Source organism: Chiloscyllium punctatum, chromosome 10 (genome assembly GCF_047496795.1).
Source record: "Chiloscyllium punctatum isolate Juve2018m chromosome 10, sChiPun1.3, whole genome shotgun sequence".
NCBI lineage: Eukaryota > Metazoa > Chordata > Chondrichthyes > Orectolobiformes > Hemiscylliidae > Chiloscyllium > Chiloscyllium punctatum.
Window position 1 is genome coordinate 23,562,898 of NC_092748.1, and position 25,602 is coordinate 23,588,499.

The 25,602-nt window shown below is 45.7% G+C and overlaps 1 protein-coding gene across 1 annotated transcript in view; it reads right to left on the reverse strand.

Moving 5' to 3' along the window:
* The window catches only part of senp2 (SUMO specific peptidase 2), a 118,636-nt gene that overhangs the window by 36,197 nt on the left and 56,837 nt on the right, over positions 1-25,602 (reverse strand). Inside the window, exons 9-11 of the mRNA XM_072578689.1 lie at positions 25,423-25,483; positions 1,661-1,748; positions 321-485 (exon numbers count right to left, since the gene is read on the reverse strand). Coding sequence (XP_072434790.1) covers positions 321-485; positions 1,661-1,748; positions 25,423-25,483 — 314 coding nt within the window. The remainder of the gene's footprint in view (positions 1-320; positions 486-1,660; positions 1,749-25,422; positions 25,484-25,602) is intronic.

Here is a 25,602-nt window from a genome sequence, read left to right on the forward strand (position 1 = left end):
GGCACCAGCCTTCATCCTCAATGCTTCCAGAGATGAGCAGAAAATTCAAGATATCATTGTATTGATCTAACGTCCCTTCTTCCTTCATAAATTTTCATTTATAAATCTGTCTACATGTTTTTTTTCAAAATGCAGCTTTGTGAAACCTCAGCATTTATGTGAACCCCCAAATCTCTTTGCCCTGTTCAAATTTTATCAGTTACTGCATATTTTACTACTTTATTCTTCCCTAACTTGTATCACTTCTGAGCCAAATTTGTTCCATCCATCCCTCTTCTTGCTTATTTCATGTTCTTTTGAGACATGTAGCTTGACTGTACCTCAGTGAAATGGGGAAGATCTGCTCTTCGTTCTTTACTTAAGATGTTTAGATTTTCCTTCACATTCTGAGAGGGCGGCATTTTGACAGATTCTGTTGCATTTCCCTCATCCAGGTACAATCGCGCTGCTACTTCATCTGATAGGTCACGCTCTATATGTTGCTCCTGAAGAAAGAAATGGAAGATGAAGAATGGAGACACCACACTGAATGCATCACTCGTAAATGTAATAGGTAAACCAGGAAGTCGCAGGTCCCTTCATGACCTGGTCTTAGCCCAAGTACCAGCTCAATGTTACAATTGGTGTCAATACCACAGTTAAAGAGGAGCAAATATAATAAGCCACAGTTCCAGACTGTTATCATGGTTTCCCACAGCATGACAGACCTTGCTTATACATTAGGAATGGCTGCTTGGACAGAGGACACCTTGAGAACAGGATCAATTGCTTCAAAAGAGAGCATGAGGAGAAAAATGTGAAATTGGCAAGATAATAGATGCTATTACATGCATTTAAAGAAAACAATTGTTAAAACAGGTTAGAGGAGCACTGATACCCTTGTACCTTTTCCTGTACCGGGAAAGAAAGAGGTCTGTGTTTCTCAACAATTCCCAAACTTTGCCCAAGTTAAATGTCTGTCACTTTAAACAACAGAAGCTTTTCCGAGTTTAGGGTGGTGGCAGTATAGAGATAATATCACTGGTCTAGCAATCCAGAACCCAAGTTATTCTTTTGGGGAATGGGTTTGAATCCCACCCTGACAGATGATTAAATTTGAATTCAATAAAAATCTGGGATTAAAAGCTAACCTAATGGTGACTATACAATTATTGCTTTTTTTTTAAACTAAAAACTCATCTGGTTCACTGACATCCTTCAGGGAAGGAAACTTGCCATCCTTACCTGGTCTGGCCATATGTGACTCCAGACCCACAACAATGTGGTCAACTCTTAACTGCCTCTTTAGGTAATTAGAGATGGACAATGAATGATAAGCTAGCCAGCAACGCCCACATCTCACAAGTGAATAAATAAATAAATATGTTTACTCATGCAGTTGTCCCAAAAGTCGAAATGCTGCAGACACACTCAAGAAAGTTGGGTTCAAGAGAATAGTACATTTTACCAATTACAAAGGAACAATTTGTAAGAAGCAGTCGTTGCAGGCCAATTAAAAACAGCACCTCACTCCTGAAGGTAGGTTCAGATAGTGGAGTTTTAAAGCTGTGAACAGGAAATGCTTTCACATGATACAACAAAAAGAGAAGGAATTTCTCTCTCCAACAGGTTTAGCACATTGTCACTGTCCTGTAAAGTCATAATCAAAAACATTCCTTACCGTTATTCGTCCCTTCATTCTGGCACTCGGGTTACTTCTGGTGGTCTGTAAGACTTCTGACTGATCATCATAGCTGACCTGCTTATACCTATACATCAACATAATTATCCATATTAGTAATGACCTGCCTACTTCACGTTTGATAAAGTGTCTTTTGCAATCCCTGTCATCTACAACTTGCTTTCACCAATGCACACATCCTCCCTGTGAACCTTTGCTTTCTGGCAGGACCATTATTTCTGTATCATCCTGTTTTCACTGCTCGTACCTCCTGCTGCACACTTCCAGGCTTAGTCACAAGTTCCAAGTATTTCTTTTCTTTGCATTATCCACAGCCCAAACACATGCCTATTGGCATATGGGCGGCACGCTGGCTCAGTGGTTAGCCCTGCTGCCTCACAGCTCCAGGGTCCCAGGTTCGATTCCAGCCTTGGGCAACTGTTTGTGTGGAGTTTTCACCTTCTCCCCATGTCTGCGTGGGTTTCCTCCGGGTGCTCCGGTTTCCTCCCACAGTCCAAAGATGTGCAGGTCAGGTGAATTGGCCATGCTAAATTGCCCAGAGTGTTAGGTGCATCATTCAGAGGGAAATGGGTCTGGGTGGGTTACTCTTCGGAGGGTCGGTTGTTGGGCCGAAGAGCCTGTTTCCACAATGTAGGGAATCTAATCTGTCAGCACATGTCTTCTGATCAAATGAAGTGTATTCAGACTACAGTGCAGTGAGGTTGAAATGCCAGTGTTGTATTACCTTCTTCATACCCTGAACCCCACCCATAGCCCTTCATTCTTTTGATTATCAGCTGTACGATATTTTGTCACTTTCTCTTACATTAATTTCAGACAAAATCAACTTTCAAAATCTCCTATCTTTTTGGCTTGAAGATAATTTGAAAAAGAATGACTGGAGATTTCAAGAAAACTAATGATCTGCAATGTAATGCTTGAAAGGATAGTGGATGCAGATTCAATGGCAGTTTTCAAAAGACATTTGCATACTAGGAGAGATTTCCTTAGGCTGATTGGAGAAGGGCTGTTGCAGTTGACTAAAAGCTCTTTCAGAGAATCAGCATGGTCACATGGGCCGAATAACCTCCTTCTGCACTTTGCCATTGCAGCACTCCTTCTGACGCGTTTCATTTTGCTTAGGTACTGTCATTGCACGTTACCGATATCCATAATGACTAGAGGTTATGAAGAGGAATCATAATTTGGTTTTCGGTGAAACTATATTCTCTATATTCCGGGGTGGAGGCTCAGCAGAGATTGAGGAGAAAGTGAGGACTGCAGATGCTGGAGATCAGAGCTGAAAATGTGTTGCTGGAAAAGCGCAGCAGGTCAGGCAGCATCCAAGGAGCAGGAGAATCGACGTTTCGGGCATAAGCCCTTCTTCAGGAATGAGGAAAGTGTGTCCAGCAGGCTAAGATAAAAGGTAGGGAGGAGGGACTAGGGGGAGGGTCATTGGAAATGCGATAGGTGGAAGGAGGTCAAGGTGAGGGTGATAGGCAGGAGTGGGGTGGGGGCGGAGAGGTCAGGAAGAAGATTGCAGGTTAGGAAGGCGGTGCTGAGTTCGAAGGATTTGACTGAGACAAGGTGGAGGGAGGGGAAATGAGGAAACTGGAGAAATCTGAGTTCATCCCTTGTGGTTGAAGGATTTCTAGGCGGAAGATGAGGCGCTCTTCCTCCGACCGTCGTGTTGCTATGGTCTGGCGATGGAGGAGTCCAAGGACCTGCATGTCCTTGGTGGAGTGGGAGGGGGAGTTGAAGTGTTGAGCTACGGGGTGGTTGGGTTGGTTGGTCCGGGTGTCCCAGAGGTGTTCTCTGAAACGTTCCGCAAGTAGGCGGCCTGTCTCCCCAATATAGAGGAGACCACATCAGGTGCATCGAATGCAATAAATGGTGTGTGTGGAGGTGCAGGTGAATTCGTGGCGGATATGGAAGGATCCCTTGGGGCCTTGGAGGGAAGTAAGGGGGGAGGTGTGGGCGCAGGTTTTGCATTTCTTGCGGTTACAGGGGAAGGTGCCGGGAGTGGAGATTGGGTTGGTGGGGGGTGTGGACCTGACGAGGGAGTCACGGAGAGAGTGGTCTTTTCGGAACGCTGATAGAGGAGGGGAGGGAAATATATCCTTGGTGGTGGGGTCTGTTTGGAGGTGGCGGAAATGACGCTGTATGTGGAGGTTGGTGGGGTGGTAGGTGAGGACCAGTGGGATTCTGTCCTGGTGGTGGTTGGAGGGGCGGGGCTCAAGTGCGGAGGACCAGGAAGTGGAGGAGATGCGGTGGAGGGCATCGTCAATCACGTCAAGGGGGAAATTGCGGTCTTTGAAGAAGGAGGCCATCTGGGTTGTACGGTATTGGAACTGGTCCTCCTGGGAGCAGATGCGGCGGAGACAAAGGAATTGGGAAATATGGGATGGCGTTTTTACAGTGGGCAGGGTGGGAGGAGGTGTAGTCTAGGTAGCTGTGGGAGTCGGTCGGTTTATACTAAATGTCCGTGTTGATTCGGTCGCCCGAGATAGAAATGGAAAGGTCTAGGAAGGGGAGGGAGGAGTCTGAGATGGTCCAGGTAAATTTGAGGTCAGGGTGGAAGGTGTTGGTAAAGTGGATGAACTGTTCAACCTCCTCGTGGGAGCACAAGGCAGCGCCGATACAGTCATCGATGTAGTGGAGGAAAAGGTGGGGGGTGGTGCCAGTGTAGCTGCGGAAGATGGACTGTTCCACATATCCTACGAAGAAGCAGGCATAGCTGGGGCCCATGCGGGTGCCCATGGCTACTCCTTTGGTTTGGAGGAAGTGGGAGGATTGGAAAGAGAAGTTGTTCAGGGTGAGGACCAGTTCAGTCAGTCGAAGGAGGGTGTCAGTGGAAGGGTACTGGTTGGTACGGCAGGAAAGGAAGAAGCAGAGGGCTTTGAGTCCTTCGTGATGGAGGATGGAGGTGTACAGGGACTGGATGTCCATGGTGAAGATAAGACGTTGGGGACCAGGGAAGCAAAAATCATGGAGGAGGTGGAGGGCGTGGGTGGTGTCCCGAACGTAGGTGGGGAGTTCTTGGACTAAGGGGGACAGGACCGTGTCGAGGTACGCAGAGATGAGTTCGGTGGGGCAGGAGCAGGCTGAGACAATGGGTCGGCCAGGGCAGTCAGGTTTGTGGATTTTGGGCACCTCCACACACATCATTTATTGCATCCGCTGCACCTGATGTGGCCTCCTCTATATTGGGGAGACAGGCCGCCTACTTGCGGAACGTTTCAGAGAACACCTCTGGGACACGCGGACCAACCAACCCAACCACCCCGTAGCTCAACACTTCAACTCCCCCTCCCACTCCACCAAGGACATGCAGGTCCTTGGACTCCTCCATCGCCAGACCATAGCAACACGACGGTTGGAGGAAGACCGCCTAATCTTCTGCCTAGGAACCCTCCAACCACAAGGAATGAACTCAGATTTCTCCGGTTTCCTCATTTCCCCTCCCCCCACCTTGTCTCAGTCAAATCCCTCGAACTCAGCACCGCCTTCCTAACCTGCAATCTTCTTCCTGACCTCTCCGCCCCACCCCATTCCAGCCTATCACCCTCACCTTGACCTCCTGCCACCTATCGCATTTCCAACGCCCCTCCCCCAAGTCCCTCCTCCTTACCCTGCCTGCTGGACACACTTTCCTCATTCCTGAAGAAGGGCTTATGCCCGAAACGTCGATTCTCCTGTTCCTTGGATGCTGCGCTTTTCCAGCAACACATTTTCAGCAGAGATTGAATTTTCCAGAATGAGTAATAGGACACAGAGTAGGGAAAGGGTCAGGAATCTAACTTAAGGCACAGCAGGTAAGGGGAGACAGCTATGAGAAGAGGGGGAATCAATGCAGGACTGAGGTGTTGTACTTAAGTGCACAGTATAGGAAACATGGTAAATAAGCTTTTAGTATAGATTGATATTGGCGGGTCATATTGTTGTGTCACAGAGACATGGCTGCAAGGGGATCAGGCCTGGGAACTAAATATCCATGTCAAATCAAAAAGACAGGCAGATGGGCAGTGGGGGTGGGGATGCTTTGTTAATAAGAAATGAAATTTCAGAAGGTGTAGAACTCTTGTTAGCAGAGTTGAGGAACAGCAAAGGAAAATGACCATGACGGGAGTTGTGGGGTAATAAGGAGGTACTAACAGCACTATTAGAATAACCACTATTAGAATAACTTGAACAGGTTGATAGCAGATCTCAAGAAAAAGAATTTGTAGAACGTTCACAAGATGGTTTTTGGAGCAGCTTGTGGTAATGCCCGCTTGGGAACAGGCAATTTTGCATGTGATGTGTAATGATGGAGGAGGTGATTGTCTAATGGTACTATCACTAGACTATTAATCCAGCAACTCAGATAATGTTCCGGGACCCAGGTTTGAATCAGTTGACTCTCAACTGCCCTCTGAAATGACCTAGCAAACCATTCAGTTGTACCAATCGTTACAAAATCTCAAAGAAATGAAACCAGATGGATCACTGGCCATTTACCTAGGACTGGAAAAGACAATGGGAGAAACAGCCGTGTCAACTCTGCCATGTTCTCCTTACTAACATTTGGGGGTGAGTGCCAAAATTGGGATAGTTGCTTCACAGATCAGTCAAGCAACAGCCTGACATAGTCATTCTTACAGAATCATGCCGTACAATGTTCCAGACACCAGCATCACGTCCCTGGATATGTCCTGGCCTACCAGCAGGACAGATCTAGCAGAGGTGGTGGCTGTGGTATACAGTCAGGAGGGAGTTACCCTGGGAATCCTCAACGTTGACACCAGACCTCATGAAGTCTCAGAGTTTCAGGTTAAACACAGGTAAGGAAACCTCCTGCTGATTACCACGTACTGTCTTCCCTCAGCTGATGAATCAGTACTCCTCCATGTTGAACAACATTTAGAGGAAGCACTGAGGATGGCAAGAGCACAATATATAGTCTGGGTAGGGGATTTAGAACATAGAATACATAGAACATTCCAGCGCAGTACAGGCTCTTTGACTCTTGATGTTGCGCCGACTTGTGGAACCAATCTGAAGTCTATTCCATTTTCACCCATATGTTTATCCAATGACCATTTAAATGCCCTTAAAGTTGGTGAATCCATGACTGTTGCTGGCAGGGTGTTCCACTCCTACTACTCTGAGTAAAGAAGCTACCTCTGACATCTGTCCTATATCAATCACCCCTCATTTTAATTTGGAGATGCCGGTGTTGGACTGGGGTGTACAAAGTTAAAAATCACACAACACCAGGTTATAGTCCAACAGGTTTAATTGGAAGCACACTAGCTTTCGGAGCGACGCTCCTTCATCAGGGGATTGTGGAGGGCTCGATCTTAACGCAGAATTTATAGCAAAGATTTGCAGTGTGATGTAACTGAAATTATACATTGAAGAACTGATTGTCTGTTAAGCCTTTCATCTGTTAGAATACAGTGATAGTTTCACTTCTTTCATGTGTAAATCACAAAACCCTTTTTTTAAAAGTTGCATTCTCGGGTTAGCTGTTAACAATGGTGATAGCTGTTAACCATTGTTAACAGTTAACCCGAGAATGCAATTTTTAAAAAAAAGGGTTTTGTGATTTACACATGAAAGAAGTGAAACTATCACTGTATTCTAACAGATGAAAGGCTTAACAGACAATCAATTCTTCAATGTATAATTTCAGTTACATCACACTGTAAATTTTTGCTATAAATTCTGTGTTATGATAGAGTCCTCCACAATCACCTGATGAAGGAGCGTCGCTCCGAAAGCTAGTGTGCTTCCAATTAAACCTGTTGGACTATAACCTGGTGTTGTGTGATTTTTAACCCTCATTTTAAAGCTGTAACCCCTGGTGCTAGCTGTCATCATCTGAGGGAAAAGGCTCTCACTATCCACCCTATCTAACCCTCTGATTATCTTATATGTCTCAATTAAGTCACCTCTCAATCTTCTTCTCTCTCAGGTCTCTCAGCCTTTCCACCGAAGACTTTCCCTCCATACCAGGCAAAAACAGCCTCAAGGTAAAAACAATGACTGCAGATGCTGGAAACCAGATTCTGGATTAGTGGTGCGGGAAGAGCACAGCAGTTCAGGCAGCATCAAAGTAGCTTCGAAATCGACGTTTCGGGCAAAAGCCCTTCATCAGGAATAAAGGCAGTGAGCCTGAAGCGTGAAGAGATAAGCTAGAGGAGGGTGGGGGTGGGGAGAGAGTAGCATAGAGTACAATGGGTGAGTGGGGGAGGGGATGAAGGTGATAGGTCAAGGAGGAGAGGGTGGAGTGGATAGGTGGAAAAGAAGATAGGCAGGTAGGACAAGTCTGGACAAGTTATGGGGACAGTTACTGAGCTGGAAGTTGAGAACTAGGGTGAGGTGGGGGAAGGGGAAATGAGGAAACCGTTGAAGTCCACATTGATGCCCTGGGGTTGAAGTGTTCCGAGGCAGAAGATGAGGCGTTCTTCCTCCAGGTGTCTGGTGGTGAGGGAGCGGCGGTGAAGGAGGCCCAGGACCTTCATGTCCTCGGCAGAGTGGGAGGGGGAGTTAAAATGTTGGGCCACTGGGCGGTGTGGTTGATTGGTGCGGGTGTCCCGGAGATGTTCCCTAAAGCGCTCTGCTAGGAGGCGCCCAGTCTCCCCAATGTAGAGGAGACCATATCGGGAGCAACGGATACAATAAATGATATTAGTGGATGTGTAAGTAAAACTTTGATGGATGTGGAAGGCTCCTTTAGGGCCCTGGATAGAGGTGAGGGAGGAGGTGTGGGCGCAGGTTTTACAGTTCCTGCGGTGGCAGGGGAAAGTGCCAGGATTGGAGGGTGGGTTGTTTGGGGGCGTGGACCTGACCAGGTAGTCGCGGAGAGAACGGTCTTTGCGGAAGGCGGAAAGGGGTGGGGAGGGAAATATATCCTTGGTGGTGGGGTCTGTTTGGAGGTGGCGGAAATGTCGGCGGATGATTTGGTTTATGCGAAGGTTTGTAGGGTGGAAGGTGAGCACCAGGGGCGTTGTCCTTGTTACGGTTGGAGGGTTGGAGTCTGAGGGCGGAGGTGCGGGATGTAGACGAGATGCGTTGGAGAGCATCTTTGTGCTCTTCCAGCACCACTAATCCAAAAACAGCCTCAAGTCCCTCAGCCTTTCCTCATAAGACTTTCTCTCCATATCAGGCAACATCATAGTAAATCGCCTCTGAACCCTTTCCAAAGTTTCCACACCATTCCTATAATGTGGTGATCAGAACTGTACGCAATACTCCAAATGCAGCTACACTAGAGTTTTGTATGGCTGCAACATGACTTTGTGGCTCCAAAACTCAATCCCTCTACCAATAAAAGCTAATACACACACCGTATGCCTTCAATGTCCACCACTAAGAGTGGCTTGGCAGCAGTATCACTGCTCGAGCTGGTCAGGTGTTAAAGAACATAGCTGCTAGACTGGATCTATGGTAGGTGGTGAGGGAACTAGAGGAAAAAACATACTTGACCTCATCCTTACCAATCTGCTAGCTACAGTCACATCTGTCCATGACCGTACCGGTAAGAGTGACCATTGCACAGTCCTTATGGAGATGAAGTCCTGCTTCACATTGAGAATAACTTCCATCATGTTGTCATCACCATGCTAAATAGACAGACTTCAAACAGATCTAGCAACTCAAGACTGGGCATCCATGAGGTGCTGTAGGCCATCAACTATAGCAGAATTGGACTCCAGCATAATCTATAATCTCATGGCCTGGCATATCTTCCACTCAACCATTACCATCAAGCCTGGGGATTAATTGATGTTTCGGGCATAAGCCCTTCTTCAGGAAGAAGGGCTTATGCCCGAAACGTTGATTCTCCTGTTCCTTGGAGACTGACCTGCTGCGCTTTTCCAGCAACACATTTTCAGCTCTGATCTCCAGCATCTGCAGTCCTCACTTTGTCCTGGGGATTAACCCTGGTTCAATGGAGAGTGCAGGAAGGCATATCAGGAGCAGTGCCGGCATACCCAAAAATAAGGTGTCAACCTAGTGAAGGTATGAAACAAGATCATTTGCATGCCAAACAGCATAAGCAGCAAGTGATCGACAGAGCTAAGCGACCTCAAAACCAATGGATCAGATCTAAGCTCTGTAGTCCTGTCACATCCAGTTGTGAATGGTGGGTGGACAATTAAACAACTCACTGGAGGAGGAAGAGGCTCCACAAATATCCCCATCCCCAATGACGATTTACACAGCACAACAGTGCAATTGAAAAGGCTGAAGCTTTTGCAGCAATCTTTGCACCTTAAGTGCCGAGTGGATGATCTATCTCGGCCTCCTCCAGTGGTCCCTAGCATTACAGATACCAGTCTTCAGCCAAATCAATTCATTCCAGGTGATATCAAGAAACATTTGGAGACACGAGATACTGCAAATGTTCCAGGTCCTGATAACATTCCAGCAATAGTACTGAAGGCTTGTGCTCCAGTACGTGCTGCTCCCCTAGGCAAGCCATTCTGGTACTGGCATCAAACTGATCATGTGAAAAACTGCCCAGGCATGTCCTGCACATAAAAAGCAGGAACCCAACCGGCCAATTACTGCCCCTTCAGTCTACACTCGATCATTAGTAAAATGATGGAAGGTGTCAAAAATAGTGCAATCAGGGAGCACTTGCTCAGCAATAACCTGCTCAGTGATGCCCAGTTTGGGTTCAGCCAGGGCTACTCAGCTCCTGACCTCGTTACAATCTTGGTTCAAACATAGACAAAATAGCTGAATTCCAGAGGCGAAGTGAGAGAGACAGCCCTTGACATTCAAGGCTGCATTTGACCGAGAGTGACATCAAGGAGCCTGAGCAAAACTGGAAACAATGGGTCTCAGAGGGCAAACTCTCCGGTGGTTGGAATCATATCCGACACCTAGGAAGATGATCGTGTTATTTGAGGTCACTCATCTGAGCTCTAGGACATCTCTACAGGAGTTCGTCAGGATAGTGTCCGAGGCCCAACCATCTTTAGCTGCTTCATCAAAGACCTTCCTGCCATCATAAGGTCAGAAGTGGAGATGTTTGCTGATGATTGCACAATGTTCAGCACCATTCACAACTCCTCAGAAACTGAAGCAGTTGATGTTCAAATGCAACAAGATCTGGACAGCATCCAGGGCTTGGGCAGAAAAGTGTCAAGAAAGATTCATGGCACACAAATGCCAGACTATGACCATCAGCAATAAGTGACAATCTAACCACCATGATCTACATGGCACAAGTCAGGACGGTGATGGAATACTCCCCAATTGCCTGGATGAGTGCAGCCCCAACGACACTCAAGAAACTTGACCCCATCCAATACAAAGCAAATAGCTTGATTGGCACAAGATGCACTCCCAACACCAGTGTGTGTACTATCTCCAAGATGCACTGTAGAGGTTCACCGAAGGTCCTCTGACCTTCCAAACCCACAAACACTTCCATCTAGAAGGACAAATGCAGCAGATGCATGGAAACATCACCATTTTCAAGTTCTGCCACTCACCATCCTGACTTGAAAATATATCACCTTTCCTTTACTGTCGCTGGGTAACAATCCCAGGATTCCCTCCTTCACAGCATTGTGGGTCAACCCACAGCAGGTTGACCACAGCAGTTCAAGAAGGAAGCTCACCATGACCTTCTTAAGGGCAACTAAGGATGGGCAATAAATACTAGTGATGTGCGCATCCCACAAATGAATATAAAACAAAATTAGACAGAGTTGATTCGGGAGTTGAAGGTGAAGAAACTCCTCGGGGACAGTGACCATAATTTGATAGAATTCACCCTGAATTTAAAAGGAAGAAGCTGGAATCAGATGTAGTAGAATTGAATAAAGATAACCACAAAGACATGAGGGAGGAGCTGGCCAGCTGAAAGGGAAGATGAGAGGGCATGGCAAACATTTCTGAGGATAATTGTGAGGCACAGCAGATATTCATGCCAAAGAATCATCATCATATTAAGGGAAGGGTGAGGCAACCACAGTGACAAGGGAAGTCAGGGACAGCTTAATCGCAAAGAAAAAAACATATAATGTGACAAAGAATATGGGAAGCCAGAGGATTGGGAAGCCTTTAAAATCCAGCAGAGAATAACTAAAAAAAGAAATAAGAGAGGAGATAATGAAATACAGGAGTAAACTAGCCAGTAACATAAAAGAAGATTGCAAAATATTTTTAGATATCTAAAAGGTAAGTGAGAGGGAGGATTAAACATTGGACTGCTGGAAAATGAGGCTGGAGAAGTTGTAATGGGAAACAAAGAAATGGCAGAGGAACTGAATCAGTACTGTGCGTCAGTTTTCATAGTGGATGACATCAGTAACATAGCTGAACTTCAAGACACTCAGAGGTACAGTTGTGCAGTGGCCATCACTGAGGTGGTGGTGCTGGGGATGTTGAATAGTCTGAAGGTGGATAAATAACGCGGATCAGATGGACTACACCCTAGAGTTCTGAAGGAGGTAGCCAAGGAGACTGTAGAGGCACTGTTAGTGATCTTTCAGGAATCACTAGAGTCAGAGATCCCAGCGTACTAGAAAATGGCTAATATAACATCTTTGTTTAGAAGGGAAGGAGGCAGAATTCAGGAAACTATAGGCTGCTTAGCCACCCTCGGTCATTGGTAAGATTTCAGAGTCCATTATTAAAGATGAAATTGCAGCATACTCGAAAATGCACGATAAAATATAGCTGAGTCAGAAAAGCTTCGTCAAGGGGAGGTCATACCTTACAAGTCTGATAGAATTTTTTTGAGGTAACAAGCAAATTAGACTAGGGAGAGCCAGTGGACATAATCTATTTGGATTTCCAGAAGGCCTTTCTGGTGCCACACAGGAGATTGCCAAACAAAATAAAAGCCCCTGGTGTTAGGGGCAAGGCAATCGCATGATTAGAAGACTGGAAGACTGACAAAAGAAAGTGGAGATAAAGGGGCCTTTTTCAGAATGGCAACCAATGACTAGTGGAGTTTTGCAGGGGTCAGTGTTGGTCACTATTCACATTATACATTAATGATCTGGACAAAGTAACTGAGGGTATTTTTGCTAAGTTTATAGATGACACAAAGATAGGTGGGGGACAGGAGGTGTTGAGAACGTAGGAAGGCAGCAGAAGTGCTTGGATATTCAAGGCAAGTAGACAAAAGTGGCAGATGGAATACAATGAGGGAAGGTGCGAAGTAATAGATCTTGGTTGGAAGATTAGAAGCGTGGACTATTTTCTAAAAGGGTAAAGGCTTCTGAAATCTGAAGCACAAAGGAGACTTGGGAGTCCTAGATCAGAATTCTCTTCAAGTTAACATGCAGGTTCACTTGTTGGTTAGGAAGGCAAATGCAATGTTGGCATTCGTTTCAAGATGGCAAGAAAACAAAAGCAGAAGTGTACTGTTGAGGCTGTATAAGGCCCATGATCTGACTGTATTTGGAACATTGTGAGCAGTTTTGGACCCTGTATCTAAGGAAGACTATGCTGGTCCTGGAGGCATCCTGAAAGGGTTGACAAGAATGATCCTAGGACACAGCCTCAAGATGAAGGGATGATCCTTTAGAACTGAGATGAGGAGGAATTTTTTTAGCCAGAGGGTGGTGACTCTCTGGAACTCATTGCTGCAAAGAGCTATGGAGGCCAAGTCATTGAATGTATGGAAGATAAAAATAGTTAGGCTCTTAATTAGTTAATGGCTATGGGAGAAGGCAGAAGAATGAGGTTGAGAATCATACCAGCCATGATCAAATGGCGAAGTGAACCCGATGGGCTGAACAGCCGAACTCTGCGCCAATACCTTATGGTGTTCTGAAGGATGGTATATTGGACTCAAAATGTTAACTGTGTCTCTTTCCAGATGTTATTGATGCTGTTTGGTTGTGTCTCTTTGCAGGGGGTAGGGAGGACTGTGAACAGAGGAAGCAGGATGTGAACAGCGAGGAAAGGCAGGCTGTGAATAGTGTAGAATAGGAGGGCCAGTGTTCACAAACAGGAAGGGGGGCTGTGAATAAAAGGGTAGGCTGTGAAAGACGAGGAAGGCTGTGAACGGCAGGGGAGACAGGTGTGAAAGTGGGCAGGCAGGTGGGAATGGGGAGGGAAGGGAAAGAGGGGGACAGCTGAGGGGGAGGGGGTGTGTGAATAATTGGAGGCGGCTGTGAACAGGGGAGGTGGGTGTGAATGGGAAATGGTGCTGTGAACAAGTCTCTTCCCCATAAAAAGCCTAGACATTGCCTGGAAAACAAGTGTGGTTCTAAGCACAAGTACTATTGTTGCACCTTCAATTATGATTCATCTACTTCCCAGTTTCTAGGAAAAGAACTGCCACAGATCAGCAAACTGACAAATTCGCAACTGAACACTGACTCACTGAATTCCAAGTATTTCAAAGTAATATTAACATTTTTGATTTTTTAAGAAACTCGAACTGTAACTTTCTTCCTTTCTTCTTCTGTTCCTTTCTACCTTGCATGTCTATTTATGTAAAAAATAGCAAAGTGCAATCTTCCAGAGTTCTGAATTCGTTCCAATAAACCCGATCTTTGTTGGATCCTTCAGAATTCTGCTGTGTGGTTTATTTCAAAGATTGAAGTTTAGAAAAAGGGTTTGGGGGAATATGCTTCAGCCTACTTCAGTAAAGACAGGATTACAAGGATTACATTCCATCCAACAATATATTGCTGCCTTGGGTTTATAAGAGGTAAAGCAGAATAATCAGATCTGAGGAAGGGTCATTCAACCTGAAACATTAACTCTGATTTCTCTCCACAGATGCTGCCAAACATACCGAGCTTTTCCAGCAATTTCTGTTTTTGTCTCTGATTTACAGCACCCGCAGTCCTTTCAGTTTTTATAAGTTAAATTCACACCCATTCCTTCATCGTCCGTAGCACAGCCCCATTCACTTTTCTTCAGCAAATAACTTTGTGAATACTTCCTTTCATTTTTTTCCCATCTGCATGCTATACCCATGTAACTTATTCCTCTCACCACAAATACTGATTGGTCTGCTACGTTTCAACATTTTATGTTTTTGTTTCAGACTTCTTTCATTTTGTGCAATGAAAAAAGTTAGAACTTTTAAAATTTGTTCATGGGATGTGGACTAGGCCAGCATTCCTCACTAATTTCTAACTGCCCATGACAAGGATCTGATGAGCAGACTTCATGAACACTTTAAACTAATTCAGCAGCAGGAGGGGATACAGACTGTTAGAAGAATAAGGGTACAGTGTCATACAGTAACACAATCAAGATTAGAGTGGTGCTGGAAATGCACAGCAAGTCAGGCAGCATCCGAGAAGCAGGAAAATTGTCATTTCGGGCACGAGCCCTTCATCAGGAATCATTGTTAATATGAGTCATTGTTAATGATTCCTGATGAAAGGATCCTGCCCAAAATATCAATTTTCCTGCTCCTCAGATACTGCCTGACCTGCTGTGCATTCCAGCACCATTCTAATTTTGACTCTAATCTCCAGCATCTGCAGTCCTCACATTCGCCTTGTAACACAATCAAGTCAGAGGCAGTGCATTGATTTTCAAGGGAGTAAGACAAGGCTGGATGAGCTTTACTTTAATGCCAGGAGAATCAAAGGTAAAAAGTATGAGTCATTGTTAATGACTGACATGTAAAAGCGTGATACAGTAGTCATCACAATCCAGGAAATAGACAATATCTTCAGGCAAGACAGAGGAGGGGTTAAAAGAGGACGAATCATTACATAATTAGTGAAGGAGTGATTTGGTTTAGCTTAGCTGGCTAGATCATTGGAATACAGAGCAGTGTGATGCCAGCAGCGTGGGTTCAATTCCCAATACCAGTCTGAGGTTACCATGAAGGACTCTCCTTCTCAACCTCTTCCCACCCCTGAGGTTTGGTAGCCCTCAGGTTAAATCACCATCAGTTGCTTGTCTCTCTTATGAGAAAGCAGCCCCTATGGTCTGGTAAGACTATGGCAACACAACAAAAAGGTTAAGGAGTCAGTCACAGCAGTGAGGAGAGATGGTATCTTGGAAGGGACATCAAATGAATCTTTGTTGGTCAAGCTTAGGAATAAAAAAGGGGCAGCCACATTGCTAAGTGCTTATTGTAGGCCCCAAGAGAATCAGTAGGAGATTGAGGAGCAGATTTGTGCACAATTTGCAGAGTGTGTCAAAACAATAACCAAAGGGTAATTACATTTTCAATTTTCCATTTTCCCATCATTGACTGGGATAGACAGTGTTAAGGACTTAGATGGGTTGGATTTCATGAAATGTGTACAGGAGAACTTTTCAGGCCAACACTGTAATTTAGATTATGTAACCAGCTAGTGCTGCTAGTTGGTTATAAGTGTAGGCTCAGGTGAATACTGGGCTTTAATGAAGAAGGCGAACAAGGTCAAGGCAAGGTTCTTCTATCTTTCTTAGAATGAGAGCCAAGAGATGGCATTCAGGGAAGTGGTGTACTCCTCCTGCCAAACGTGGGAGATCAGGGAGCAGTCTAGTGTCCCTCATGACAATGTCTGCAGGGAAATGTGACTGGCTGCAGCTTCTCCCAGACCGCATCGTTCAGTTGGAGTGACAGTTAGACACACAGAGGATCTCACCGGGGGAAGAGAGTATGACAGATACTAGTTACAGAGAGGTGGTCACACTGCAGGCTCAACCAGGTAGATGGGTGACCATCAGGAGAGGCAGGCAGGTTGTGCAGGAGTCTCCTGTGGCTATTCCACTCTCTAACATGTATACTGTTTTGGATATTGTTGGTTGGAATAACCTCTCAGGGGAGTATAACAGCAGCAGCCAGGCTTGTGGCATTACAACTGGCTCTGCTGTAGAGCAGGGTGGGGCAAAGTCAGGCGCTTCTGTGACCACGTTCAAGACTCCAAGATGATGTATAGTCTCCCTGGAGTCAGGGTCAAGGTCATCTGAGAGGGTGTGTCAAATTCTTAAGGAATTGTGGCAAGTAGCTGGAGGTCATTGTGCACATTGGTACCAATGACATAGGTAGAAAGAGGGATGAGATCCTGCTGAGTAAATACAGGGAGTTAGGAAAGAGGCTGAAAAGCAGAACCTCGAGGGTAGGAATCTCTGGGTTACTATCAGTGCCAAGTGCTTTAAAAAAAAAGATAGGACAGATGAATGCGTGGCTAAGAAGCTGGTGCGGAAAGCAGGGTTTCAGATCCTTGGATCATTGGGATCTCTTCTGGGGCAGGGGTGACCTGAACAAGAGGGACGTGTTGCATCTAATCTGGAGCAAAATCAATATCCTCACAGGGAGGGTTTAAACTAGAGTAGCAAGGGACTGGAAACCCGAGCAGCAGATCAGCAAGTGGAAGGATTGATGGGAAAGTAAATATAAAGACCAGTAAAGCAGAAAGAAAGGACAGGCAGAGATAGATAAATGAACACAATGATACAAGTGGGCTGAAGTGTGTTTATTTCAGTGCAAGGAGTATTATAGATAAGGGAAATGTGTTTAGAGCTTGGATCAATACATGGGACTATGATGTCGAGGCCATTACAGAGATTTGGTTGACAGAGGGACAGGACTGGCTGCTCAATGTTCCACGGGTTCGTTGTTTTAGACAAGATAAAGGAAGGTAAAAGAGCTGGAAGAGTTGCATTACTAATTAGGGAGAATGTCACATCTGTATTCAAACAGGAGATACTGGAGGGCTCATCCATGAGGCAATATGGGTGGAGCTCAAAAGTAAAATGGATGCAATCACTCTTATAGGATTATACTATAGGCCCCGCAACAGCCATTGAGAACAAACATGTAAGTAAATTATGGAAAGATGCAATAAAAATAGAGTTATCATAGTGGGTGACTTTAACTTCTCCAATATTGACTGGGACTCCCCTAGAGCAAGGGCTTAGATGGGGCAGTATTTATTAAGTGCATCCATGTGGGTTTCTCAAAACAGTATATGGATAGTCTAATGGGATGAGCAGCATACCGGACCTTGTACCGGCTAATGAGCTTGGCCAGGTGACTGACCTTTCAGTGGGAGAGCATTTTCAAAACAGGGATCACAAACTCCTTAAGTTTTAAGATAGCTATGAGAAAGGATAAGCGAGGACCTTGTGGAAAAATAATAAACTGGGGGAGAGCAATTTATGTCAGTATTAGGCAGGAGCTAGGAAGTATTTATTGGGAGGAGCTGTTACCGGGCAAGTCGGCGAGGTCCTGGAGGACCAGTGAGCAGCTAATATTGCTAATCTGTTGAAGAAGGGGAAAAAAGGATATCTAGGAAACTATAGATCAGTGAGTCTTACATTGGTGGTTGGGAAGCTACTGGAGAAAATTATTAGTGATGGGATTTATGTGCATTTGGAAAAGCATGGCCTAAAAAGGGTCAGTCAGCATGGCTTTGTGCAGAGCAAGTTATGTTTTACTATCTTAATCGCATCTTTAGAGGAGGTAACAAAGGTGACTGATGAGGTAGAGTAGTGGATGTCATCTGCATGGATTTTAGTAAGGCTTTCGACAAAGTCCCTCATGGTAGGCTCATTCAGAAGTTTAGAATGCATGAAATTCACGGTGACTTGGCCACATGGATTCAGAAATGGCTTGCTCACAGAAGACAGAGGGTCGTGGTAGAAGCATGTATTTCAGGCTGGAGGCATGTGACTAGTAACGTTCTGCAGAAATCTGTACTGGGGCCCTACTTGGATGAAAATACAGATGGGTGGGTTAGTAAATGTGCAGACAATACAAATATTGGTGGAGTTGTGGATAGTATAGAAGGTTGTCAAAGGAGACAGTGGGATATAAATCAGTTGTAGGTATACGCAAAGAATAGCAGATGGAGTTTAATCGGGGTAAGTGTGAGATGCTGCACTTTGGGAGATCAAAAGTTAAGGAAAAGTATAGAGTTAAAGGCAGTACCCTGAACAGCATTGATGTGCAGAGGAATCTTGGGGTTCAAGTCCACAGCTCACAGTGTGGTAAACAAAGTGTATGCCATGGCTTACTTTTATTGGTCAGGGAATTGAGTACAAGAGTCAGGATGTAAAGTTGCAGCTTTATAAGACTTCAGTTATGGTCACCTTGCTAGAGGAAGGAGGTTATTAAATTGGAAAGACTGGAAGAAATTTACAAGGATGTTGCCAGGACTTAATGATCTGAGTTATAAGGAGAGGTTGGAAAAGCTAGGACTTTTTTCTTTAGAGTGTAGACCTAGGGGGTACCTCGGTAGGGAGTGTATAAGATCATGAGAGGCATAGATAGGATGAATACATTCAATCTTTTTCCCAGGACTGGGGAATCAAGGACTAGAGGGCAATAGTTTATAATGTTAAAGGGGAAAGAATAACAGGCAACTTTTTACACAGAGGGTGGTTTGCACATGGAATGAGATGCCAGCAGAAGTAGTTGAGGTGGGTACATTCACAATATTTAAAAGGTATTTGGAAAATATATGGCTACATGGGCCAAGTACAGGGAAATGCGGTTAGAGAGGATGGACATTTCGGCATGGACCCGTTTGGGAAAAAGGGCCTGTCTCCATGCTGTATGACTCTGAGATAGCTTTGGCATAGTGTTAAGGAGAAGCAGAGATTCTACAAGTGCATTAAGGGAAAATCAGTAAGTAGGGAGAGATCAATATGGCCATCCACGTGTGGAACCACAGGAGATGGGTGAGATACTAAATGAGTACTTCGCATCAGTTTTTACTGTGGAGAAGGACATGGAACTTGGGGAAATAAATAATGATGTCTTGAGGAGTTCATATTACGGAAGAGGGAGGTGCTGGAGGTTTTCAAACGCACAAAAGGTAGTTACATCCCCAGATCCTGAACAAGCGTTTTCCAGAACTTTGTGGGAAACTCGGGAAGAAATTGCTGGGACCCTTGCTGAGATATTTGTATGATTAACAGTCACAGGTGAGGACTGGAGTTTGGCTAATGAGGTGCCATTATTTAAGAAATCAAAATAGAACGTAAAACATAGAACAGTACAGTACAGTACAGGCCCTTCAGCCCACGATGTTATGCCGAGCATTTATCTTAGATTAAGATCAACCTAACCTACACACCCTTCTATTTACTGCCATCTGTGTGCTTGTCCAACAGTTGCTTAAATGTCCCTAATGTATCTGACTCTACTCCCACCACTGGCAGTGCATTCCATGCATCCACCACTCTGTGTGTAAAGAACCTATCTCTGACATCTCCACTATACCTTCCTCCAATCACCTTCAAATTATGACCCCTCGTGATAGCCATTTCTGCCCTGGGGAAAAGTCTCTGGCTATTTACTCTATCTATGCCTCTTATTACCTTATACACCTCTATCAAGTCACCTCTCTTCCTACTTCTCTCCAGTGTGAAAAGGCCTAGCTCACTCAACCTCTCTTCATAAGACAAGCCCTCTAATTCAGGCAGCATTCTGGTAAATTTCCTTAGCACCCTCTCTAAAGTATCTATATCCTTCCTATAATGAGGTGACCACTTCTGGACACAATATTCTAAGTGTGGTCTAACCAGGGTTTTATAGAGCTGCAGCAAAACTTCATGGCTCTTAAACTCAATTCCTCTGTTAATGAAAGCCAAGACATCATACGCCTCCTTAACAATTCTATCAACTTGGGTGGCAACTTTGAGGGATCTATGTACGTGGACCCCAAGATCCTGCTGTTCAACCAAACTGCCAAGAATCCTGTCTTTAAACCTTCAGCATTCAAATCCAACTTTCCAAAATGAATGACTTCGCATTTATAGAGGCTGAACTCCATCTGCCACTTCTCAGCCCAGCTCTGCATCCTGTCAATGTCATGTAGTCTACAACAGCCCTTGACACTTTACAATCTTTGTGTCATTAGCAAACTTACTAACCCCTTCCACTTCTTCATCCAAGTAATTTGTAAAAACTATAAAGAGCAGAGGCCTAATAACATATCCCTGTGGGACATGACTGGTCACCGACTTCCAGACAGAATACTTTCCATCCACTACCACTTGGCTGTCCTCTTTCATCCAGCCAATTCTGTGTCCAGACAGCCAAATTTCCCTGTATTCTATGCCTCCTAACTTTCTGAATGAGCCTACCATGGGGAACCTTATCAAATGCCTTACTGAAATCCATATACACCACATCTACAGCTCGATCCTCGTCAACTGGTCTCATCACATCCTCAAAGAACTCAATAAGGCTTGTGAGACATGACCTATCCTTTACAAAGCCATGCTGACTATCTTTAATTAAACTGTGTTATTACAAATAGTTATAAATCCTATCTCTCAGAATCCTTTCCAGTACCTTGCTTACCACAGATGTAAGACTGACTGGTCTGTAATTCCCAGGGATTTCCCTACTCCTTTTCTTGAACAGAAGAACAACATTCACCTTCCTCCAATCAGCCAATACTGCACCCGTGGAGAGTGAGGATGCAAAGATCATTGCTAGAAGTGCAGCAATCTCATTCCTCGCTTCCCGTAGTAACCTTGGATATATCTGGGTAAAAACAGTGACTGCAGATGCTGGAAACCAGATATCTGGATTAGTGGTGCTGGAAGAGCACAGCAGTTCAGATATCTGGCCCGGCCCTGGGGACTTATCTATCTTGATTCTTCCCAGAATTTCCAGCACATGCACTTCCTTAATATCAATCTGTTCAAGCTTTTTAACCTGGTCCACAGTGTTCTCACTATCAACAAGGTCCCTCTCTTGAAGGAATACTGAAGCAAAACATCTCATTTAGGGTCTCCCCTACCTCTTCAGATTCCAGGCACAAGTTCCCTCCTCTATCCCTGATCAGCCCTACCCTCTCTCTGGTCATTCGCTGTAAGGAATACTGTAAAGAAAAGCCTTACCCATAGACCGGTGAGTTTTACGCTAGTGGTGGTAAGTTGTTGGAGGGGATTCTGAGGGACAGAATTTACATGTATTTGAAAAGACAAGGACTGATTAAGGATAGACAACATGACTTTGTTTGCATTTTTTGAAGAGGTGACAGCGAAAATTGATGAAGGCAGAGTGATAGACATTGTTCATATGGACTTCAGCAAAGCATTCAACAAGGTTCCGCATGATAGGCTCATCATAGATCACAGGATCCCTACAGCGTGGATACACAGCATTTAGCCCAACATGTCCACACTAAACCTCTGAAGAGTATCCCACCCAGACCCATTCCCTTACCCCATTACTTTTACATTTCCCCTAACTAATGCACCTAACCTACACATCCTTGAACTCTACGGGCAACTTAGTATGATCAATTCACCTAACCTGCACATCCTTAGACTGTGGGAGGAAACCAGAGCACCCAGAGGAAACCCACGCAGACACGGGGAGAATGTACAAACTCCACACAGACTGTTGCCCAAGGCTGAAATCTGAACCTGGGTCCCTGGCATTGTGAGGCAACAGTGCTGACCACTGAACAGGTTAGATCAGAGTGGTGTTGGAAAAGCACAGCAGGTCAGGCAGCATCCGAGGAGCAGGAAAATCAATGTTTTGGGCAAAAGCCCTTCATTAGGAATAGAGGCAGGAAGCCTCCAGGGTGGAGAGATAAATTGGGGTGGGGGATGGAGGAAGGTAGCAAACAGTACAATAGGTGAATGGGGTGGGGATGGTGGTGATAGGTCAGAGAGGAGGGTGGAGCGGATAGGTAGGAAGGGAGATTGGCAGGTAGGACAGGTCATGAGGACAGTGCTGAGCTGAAATGTTGGAACTGAGGTAAGGTGGGGGGAGGGGAAATGAGGAAACTGGTGAAGTCCCCATTGATGCCCTGGGATTGAAATGTTCCGAGGCGTTCTTCCTCCAGGCGAGGGAGCGGCGGTGAAGGAGGCCCAGGACTTCCATATCCTCGGCAGAGTGGGAGGGGGAGTTGAAATGTTGGGACACAGGGTGGTGGGGTTGATTGGTGCAGGTGACCCGGAGATGTTCCCTGGAGCACTCTGCTAGGAGGCGTCCAGTCCTCCCAATGTAGAGGAGACCGCATCGGGAGCAACGGATACAATAAATGACATTGGTGGATGTGCAGGTGAAACTTTGATGGATGTGGAAGGCTCCTTTGGGGCCTTGGATCGTGGTGAGGGAGGAGGTGTGGGCACAGGTTTTGCAATTCCTGCGGTAGCAGGGGAGGGTGCCAGGACAGGAGGGTGGTTTGTTGGGGGGGCGTGGACCTGATCAGGTAGTCACGGAGGGAACGGTCTTTGCGGAAAGCGGAAAGGGGTGGGGAGGAAAATATATCTCTGGTGGTGGGGCCCATTTGGAGGTGGCAGAAATGTCAGTGGACGATATGGTTAATTCAAAGGTTGGTAGGGTGGAAGGTGAGCACTTAGGGGCGTTCTGTCCTTGTTACGGTTGGAGGGGTGGGGTTTGAGGGTGGAGGTGCGGGATGTGGATGAGATGCGTCGGAGGGCATCTTCAACAATGTGAGAAGGGGAATTGCGATCTCTAAAGAAGAAGGTTATCTGGCGTGTTCTGTGGTTGAACTGGTCCTCCTGGGAGGAGGTACGGCGGAAGTGGAGGAATTGAGAATACGGGATGGCATTTTTGCTGGAGGTAGGTTGGGAAGAGCTGTAATCCAGGTAGCTGTGGGAGTTGGTGGGTTTGTAAAAAATGTCAGTGTCAAGTCCGTCGTCATTAATGGGGATGGAAAGGTCCAGGAAGGGGAGGGAGGTGTCAGAGATGGTCCAGGTGAATTTAAGGTCAGGGCGGAATGTGTTGGTGAAGTTGGTAAAAACAATGACTGCAGATGCTGGAAACCAGATTCTGGATTGGTGGTGCTGGAAGAGCACAGCAGTTCAGGCAGCATCCAAGTAGCTTCGAAATCGACGTTTCGGGCAAAAGCCCTTCATCAGGAATAAAGGCAGTGAGCCTGAAGTGTGGAGAGATAAGCTAAGGGGGGGGGGAGAAAGTAGCATAGAGTACAATGCGTGAGTGGGGGAGGGGATGAAGGTGATAGGTCAGGGAGGAGAGGGTGGAGTGGATAGGTGGAAAAGGAGATAGGCAGGTAGGACAAGTCCGGACAAGTCATGGGGACAGTTACTGAGCTGGAAGTTTGGAACTAGGGTGAGGTGGGGGAAGGGGAAATGAGGAAACTGTGGAATCCACATTGATGCCCTGGGGTTGAAGTGTTCCGAGGCGGAAGATGAGGCATTCTTCCTCCAGGCGTCTAGTGGTGAGGGAGCGGCGGTGAAGGAGGCCCAGGACCTCCATGTCCTTGGCAGAGTGGGAGGGAGAGTTGAAATGTTGGGCCAAGGGGCGGTGTGCTGGTGAAGTTGATGAACTGCTCAACCCCCTCGTGGGAGCACGAGGTGGCGCCAATGCAGTCATCAATACAGTGGGGGAAGACGTGAAGAGTGGTGCCGGTGTAATTATGGAAAATGGACTGTTCTATGTAGCCGACAGAGAGACAGGCATAGCTGGGGCCCATATGGGCACCCATGGCTACCCCTTTGGTTTGGAGGAAGTGGGAGGATTCGAAGGAGAAATTGTTAAGGGTGAGGACCAGTTCAGCCAAACAAATGAGAGTGTCGGTGGAAGGGTACTGTTGGGGATGTCGGAAGAGGAAGAAACGGAGGGCTTGGAGGCCTTGGTCAGGGCGGGTGGAGGTGTCCATTGGATATCCATGGTGAAGATGAGGCATTGGGGGCCAGGGCAACGGAAGTCTTGGAGAAGGTGGAGGGCATGGGTGGTGTCTGGTTAGTAAAGTTAGATCACATAGGATTCAGGGAGAGGTAGCAAATTGCATATAATATTGTCTTGAAAGTAGGAGACAGAGGGTGCTGTTAGAGGGTTACTTTTCAGACTGGAGGCCTGTGTACCACAAAGATTGATGCTGGGTCCACTTTATTTGTCATTTTTATAAATGATTTGGATGCGAATATAGGAGGCATGGTTAGAAAGCTTGTAGGTGACACTAAAATGTGTAGTGGATAGTGAAAAAGATCTCAGATTTCGACATGACCTTAATCAGATGGGCTGAGGAGTGGCAGATGGAGTTTAATTTAGATAAATGTGAGGTACTGCATTTTGGTAAGGTAAATTAGGGAAAGACTTATACAGTTAATGGTAGAGCCCTGGGGAGTGTTGCTAAATAAAGAGACCAAGGGGCGCAGGTGCATAGTTCCTTTAAAGTGGAGTAGCAGGTAGACAGGGTGGTGAAGGTGGCTTTTGGCATGCATGCCTTCACTGATCAGAACATTGAGTATTGGGACGTCATGTTGTGGCTGTACAGGACGTTGGCGAGGCCACTTTTCGAATAGTGCATACAATTCTGGCCGCCCTTCTGTAGGAAGGGTGTTGTTCAACTTGAAAGTGTGCACAGAAGTTTTATAAGGATGTTGTTGGAACTGGAGGGTTTAAGTTATAGGGAGAGACTGAATAGGCTGAGGCTTTTTTTCCCTGGAGTGTCAGAAGCTGAGCAGTAACGTTACAGAGGTTCCCAAATTCATGAGGGGCATGAATAAGCTGAACAGCCAAGGTTTTTGTCTGAGGGTGGGGAAGCCCAAAACTAGTAGGCATAGGTTTCAGGTGAGAGATGACAGATTTACAAACCTGAGGAGATAACTTGTTCCACAAAGAGGGTGGTGCATATATGGAATGAGCTGCCAGAGGAAGTGGTGGAGGTGGGTGCAATTATAACATTTAAAAGGCATCTGGATGGGTATATGAATAGGTAGAGTTTAGAGGGATATGGACCAAATGCCGGCAAATGGGACTCGGTCAGGTTGGGGTGTCTATTTGGTACGGATGAATTGGACCAAAGGGTCTGTTTCCGCACTGTACAACTCTATAACTACTCCAGTTGTTCTTAATGAAATTAAACTGATTGTCTTACCTAACATTGGCATTCACTAATGTTGATTTGGCAGTATTAGAGTTCTTCCATACAGATGAACCTAAAGAAACAATAACACTGATTTATTAAAGCCATTAATCTAACTTATTCAAGATAGGTGCTTTGAGTGCAGTATGACTCTTCTTCAGAACAGGTCTGAAGAGCCATACATACTCAAAA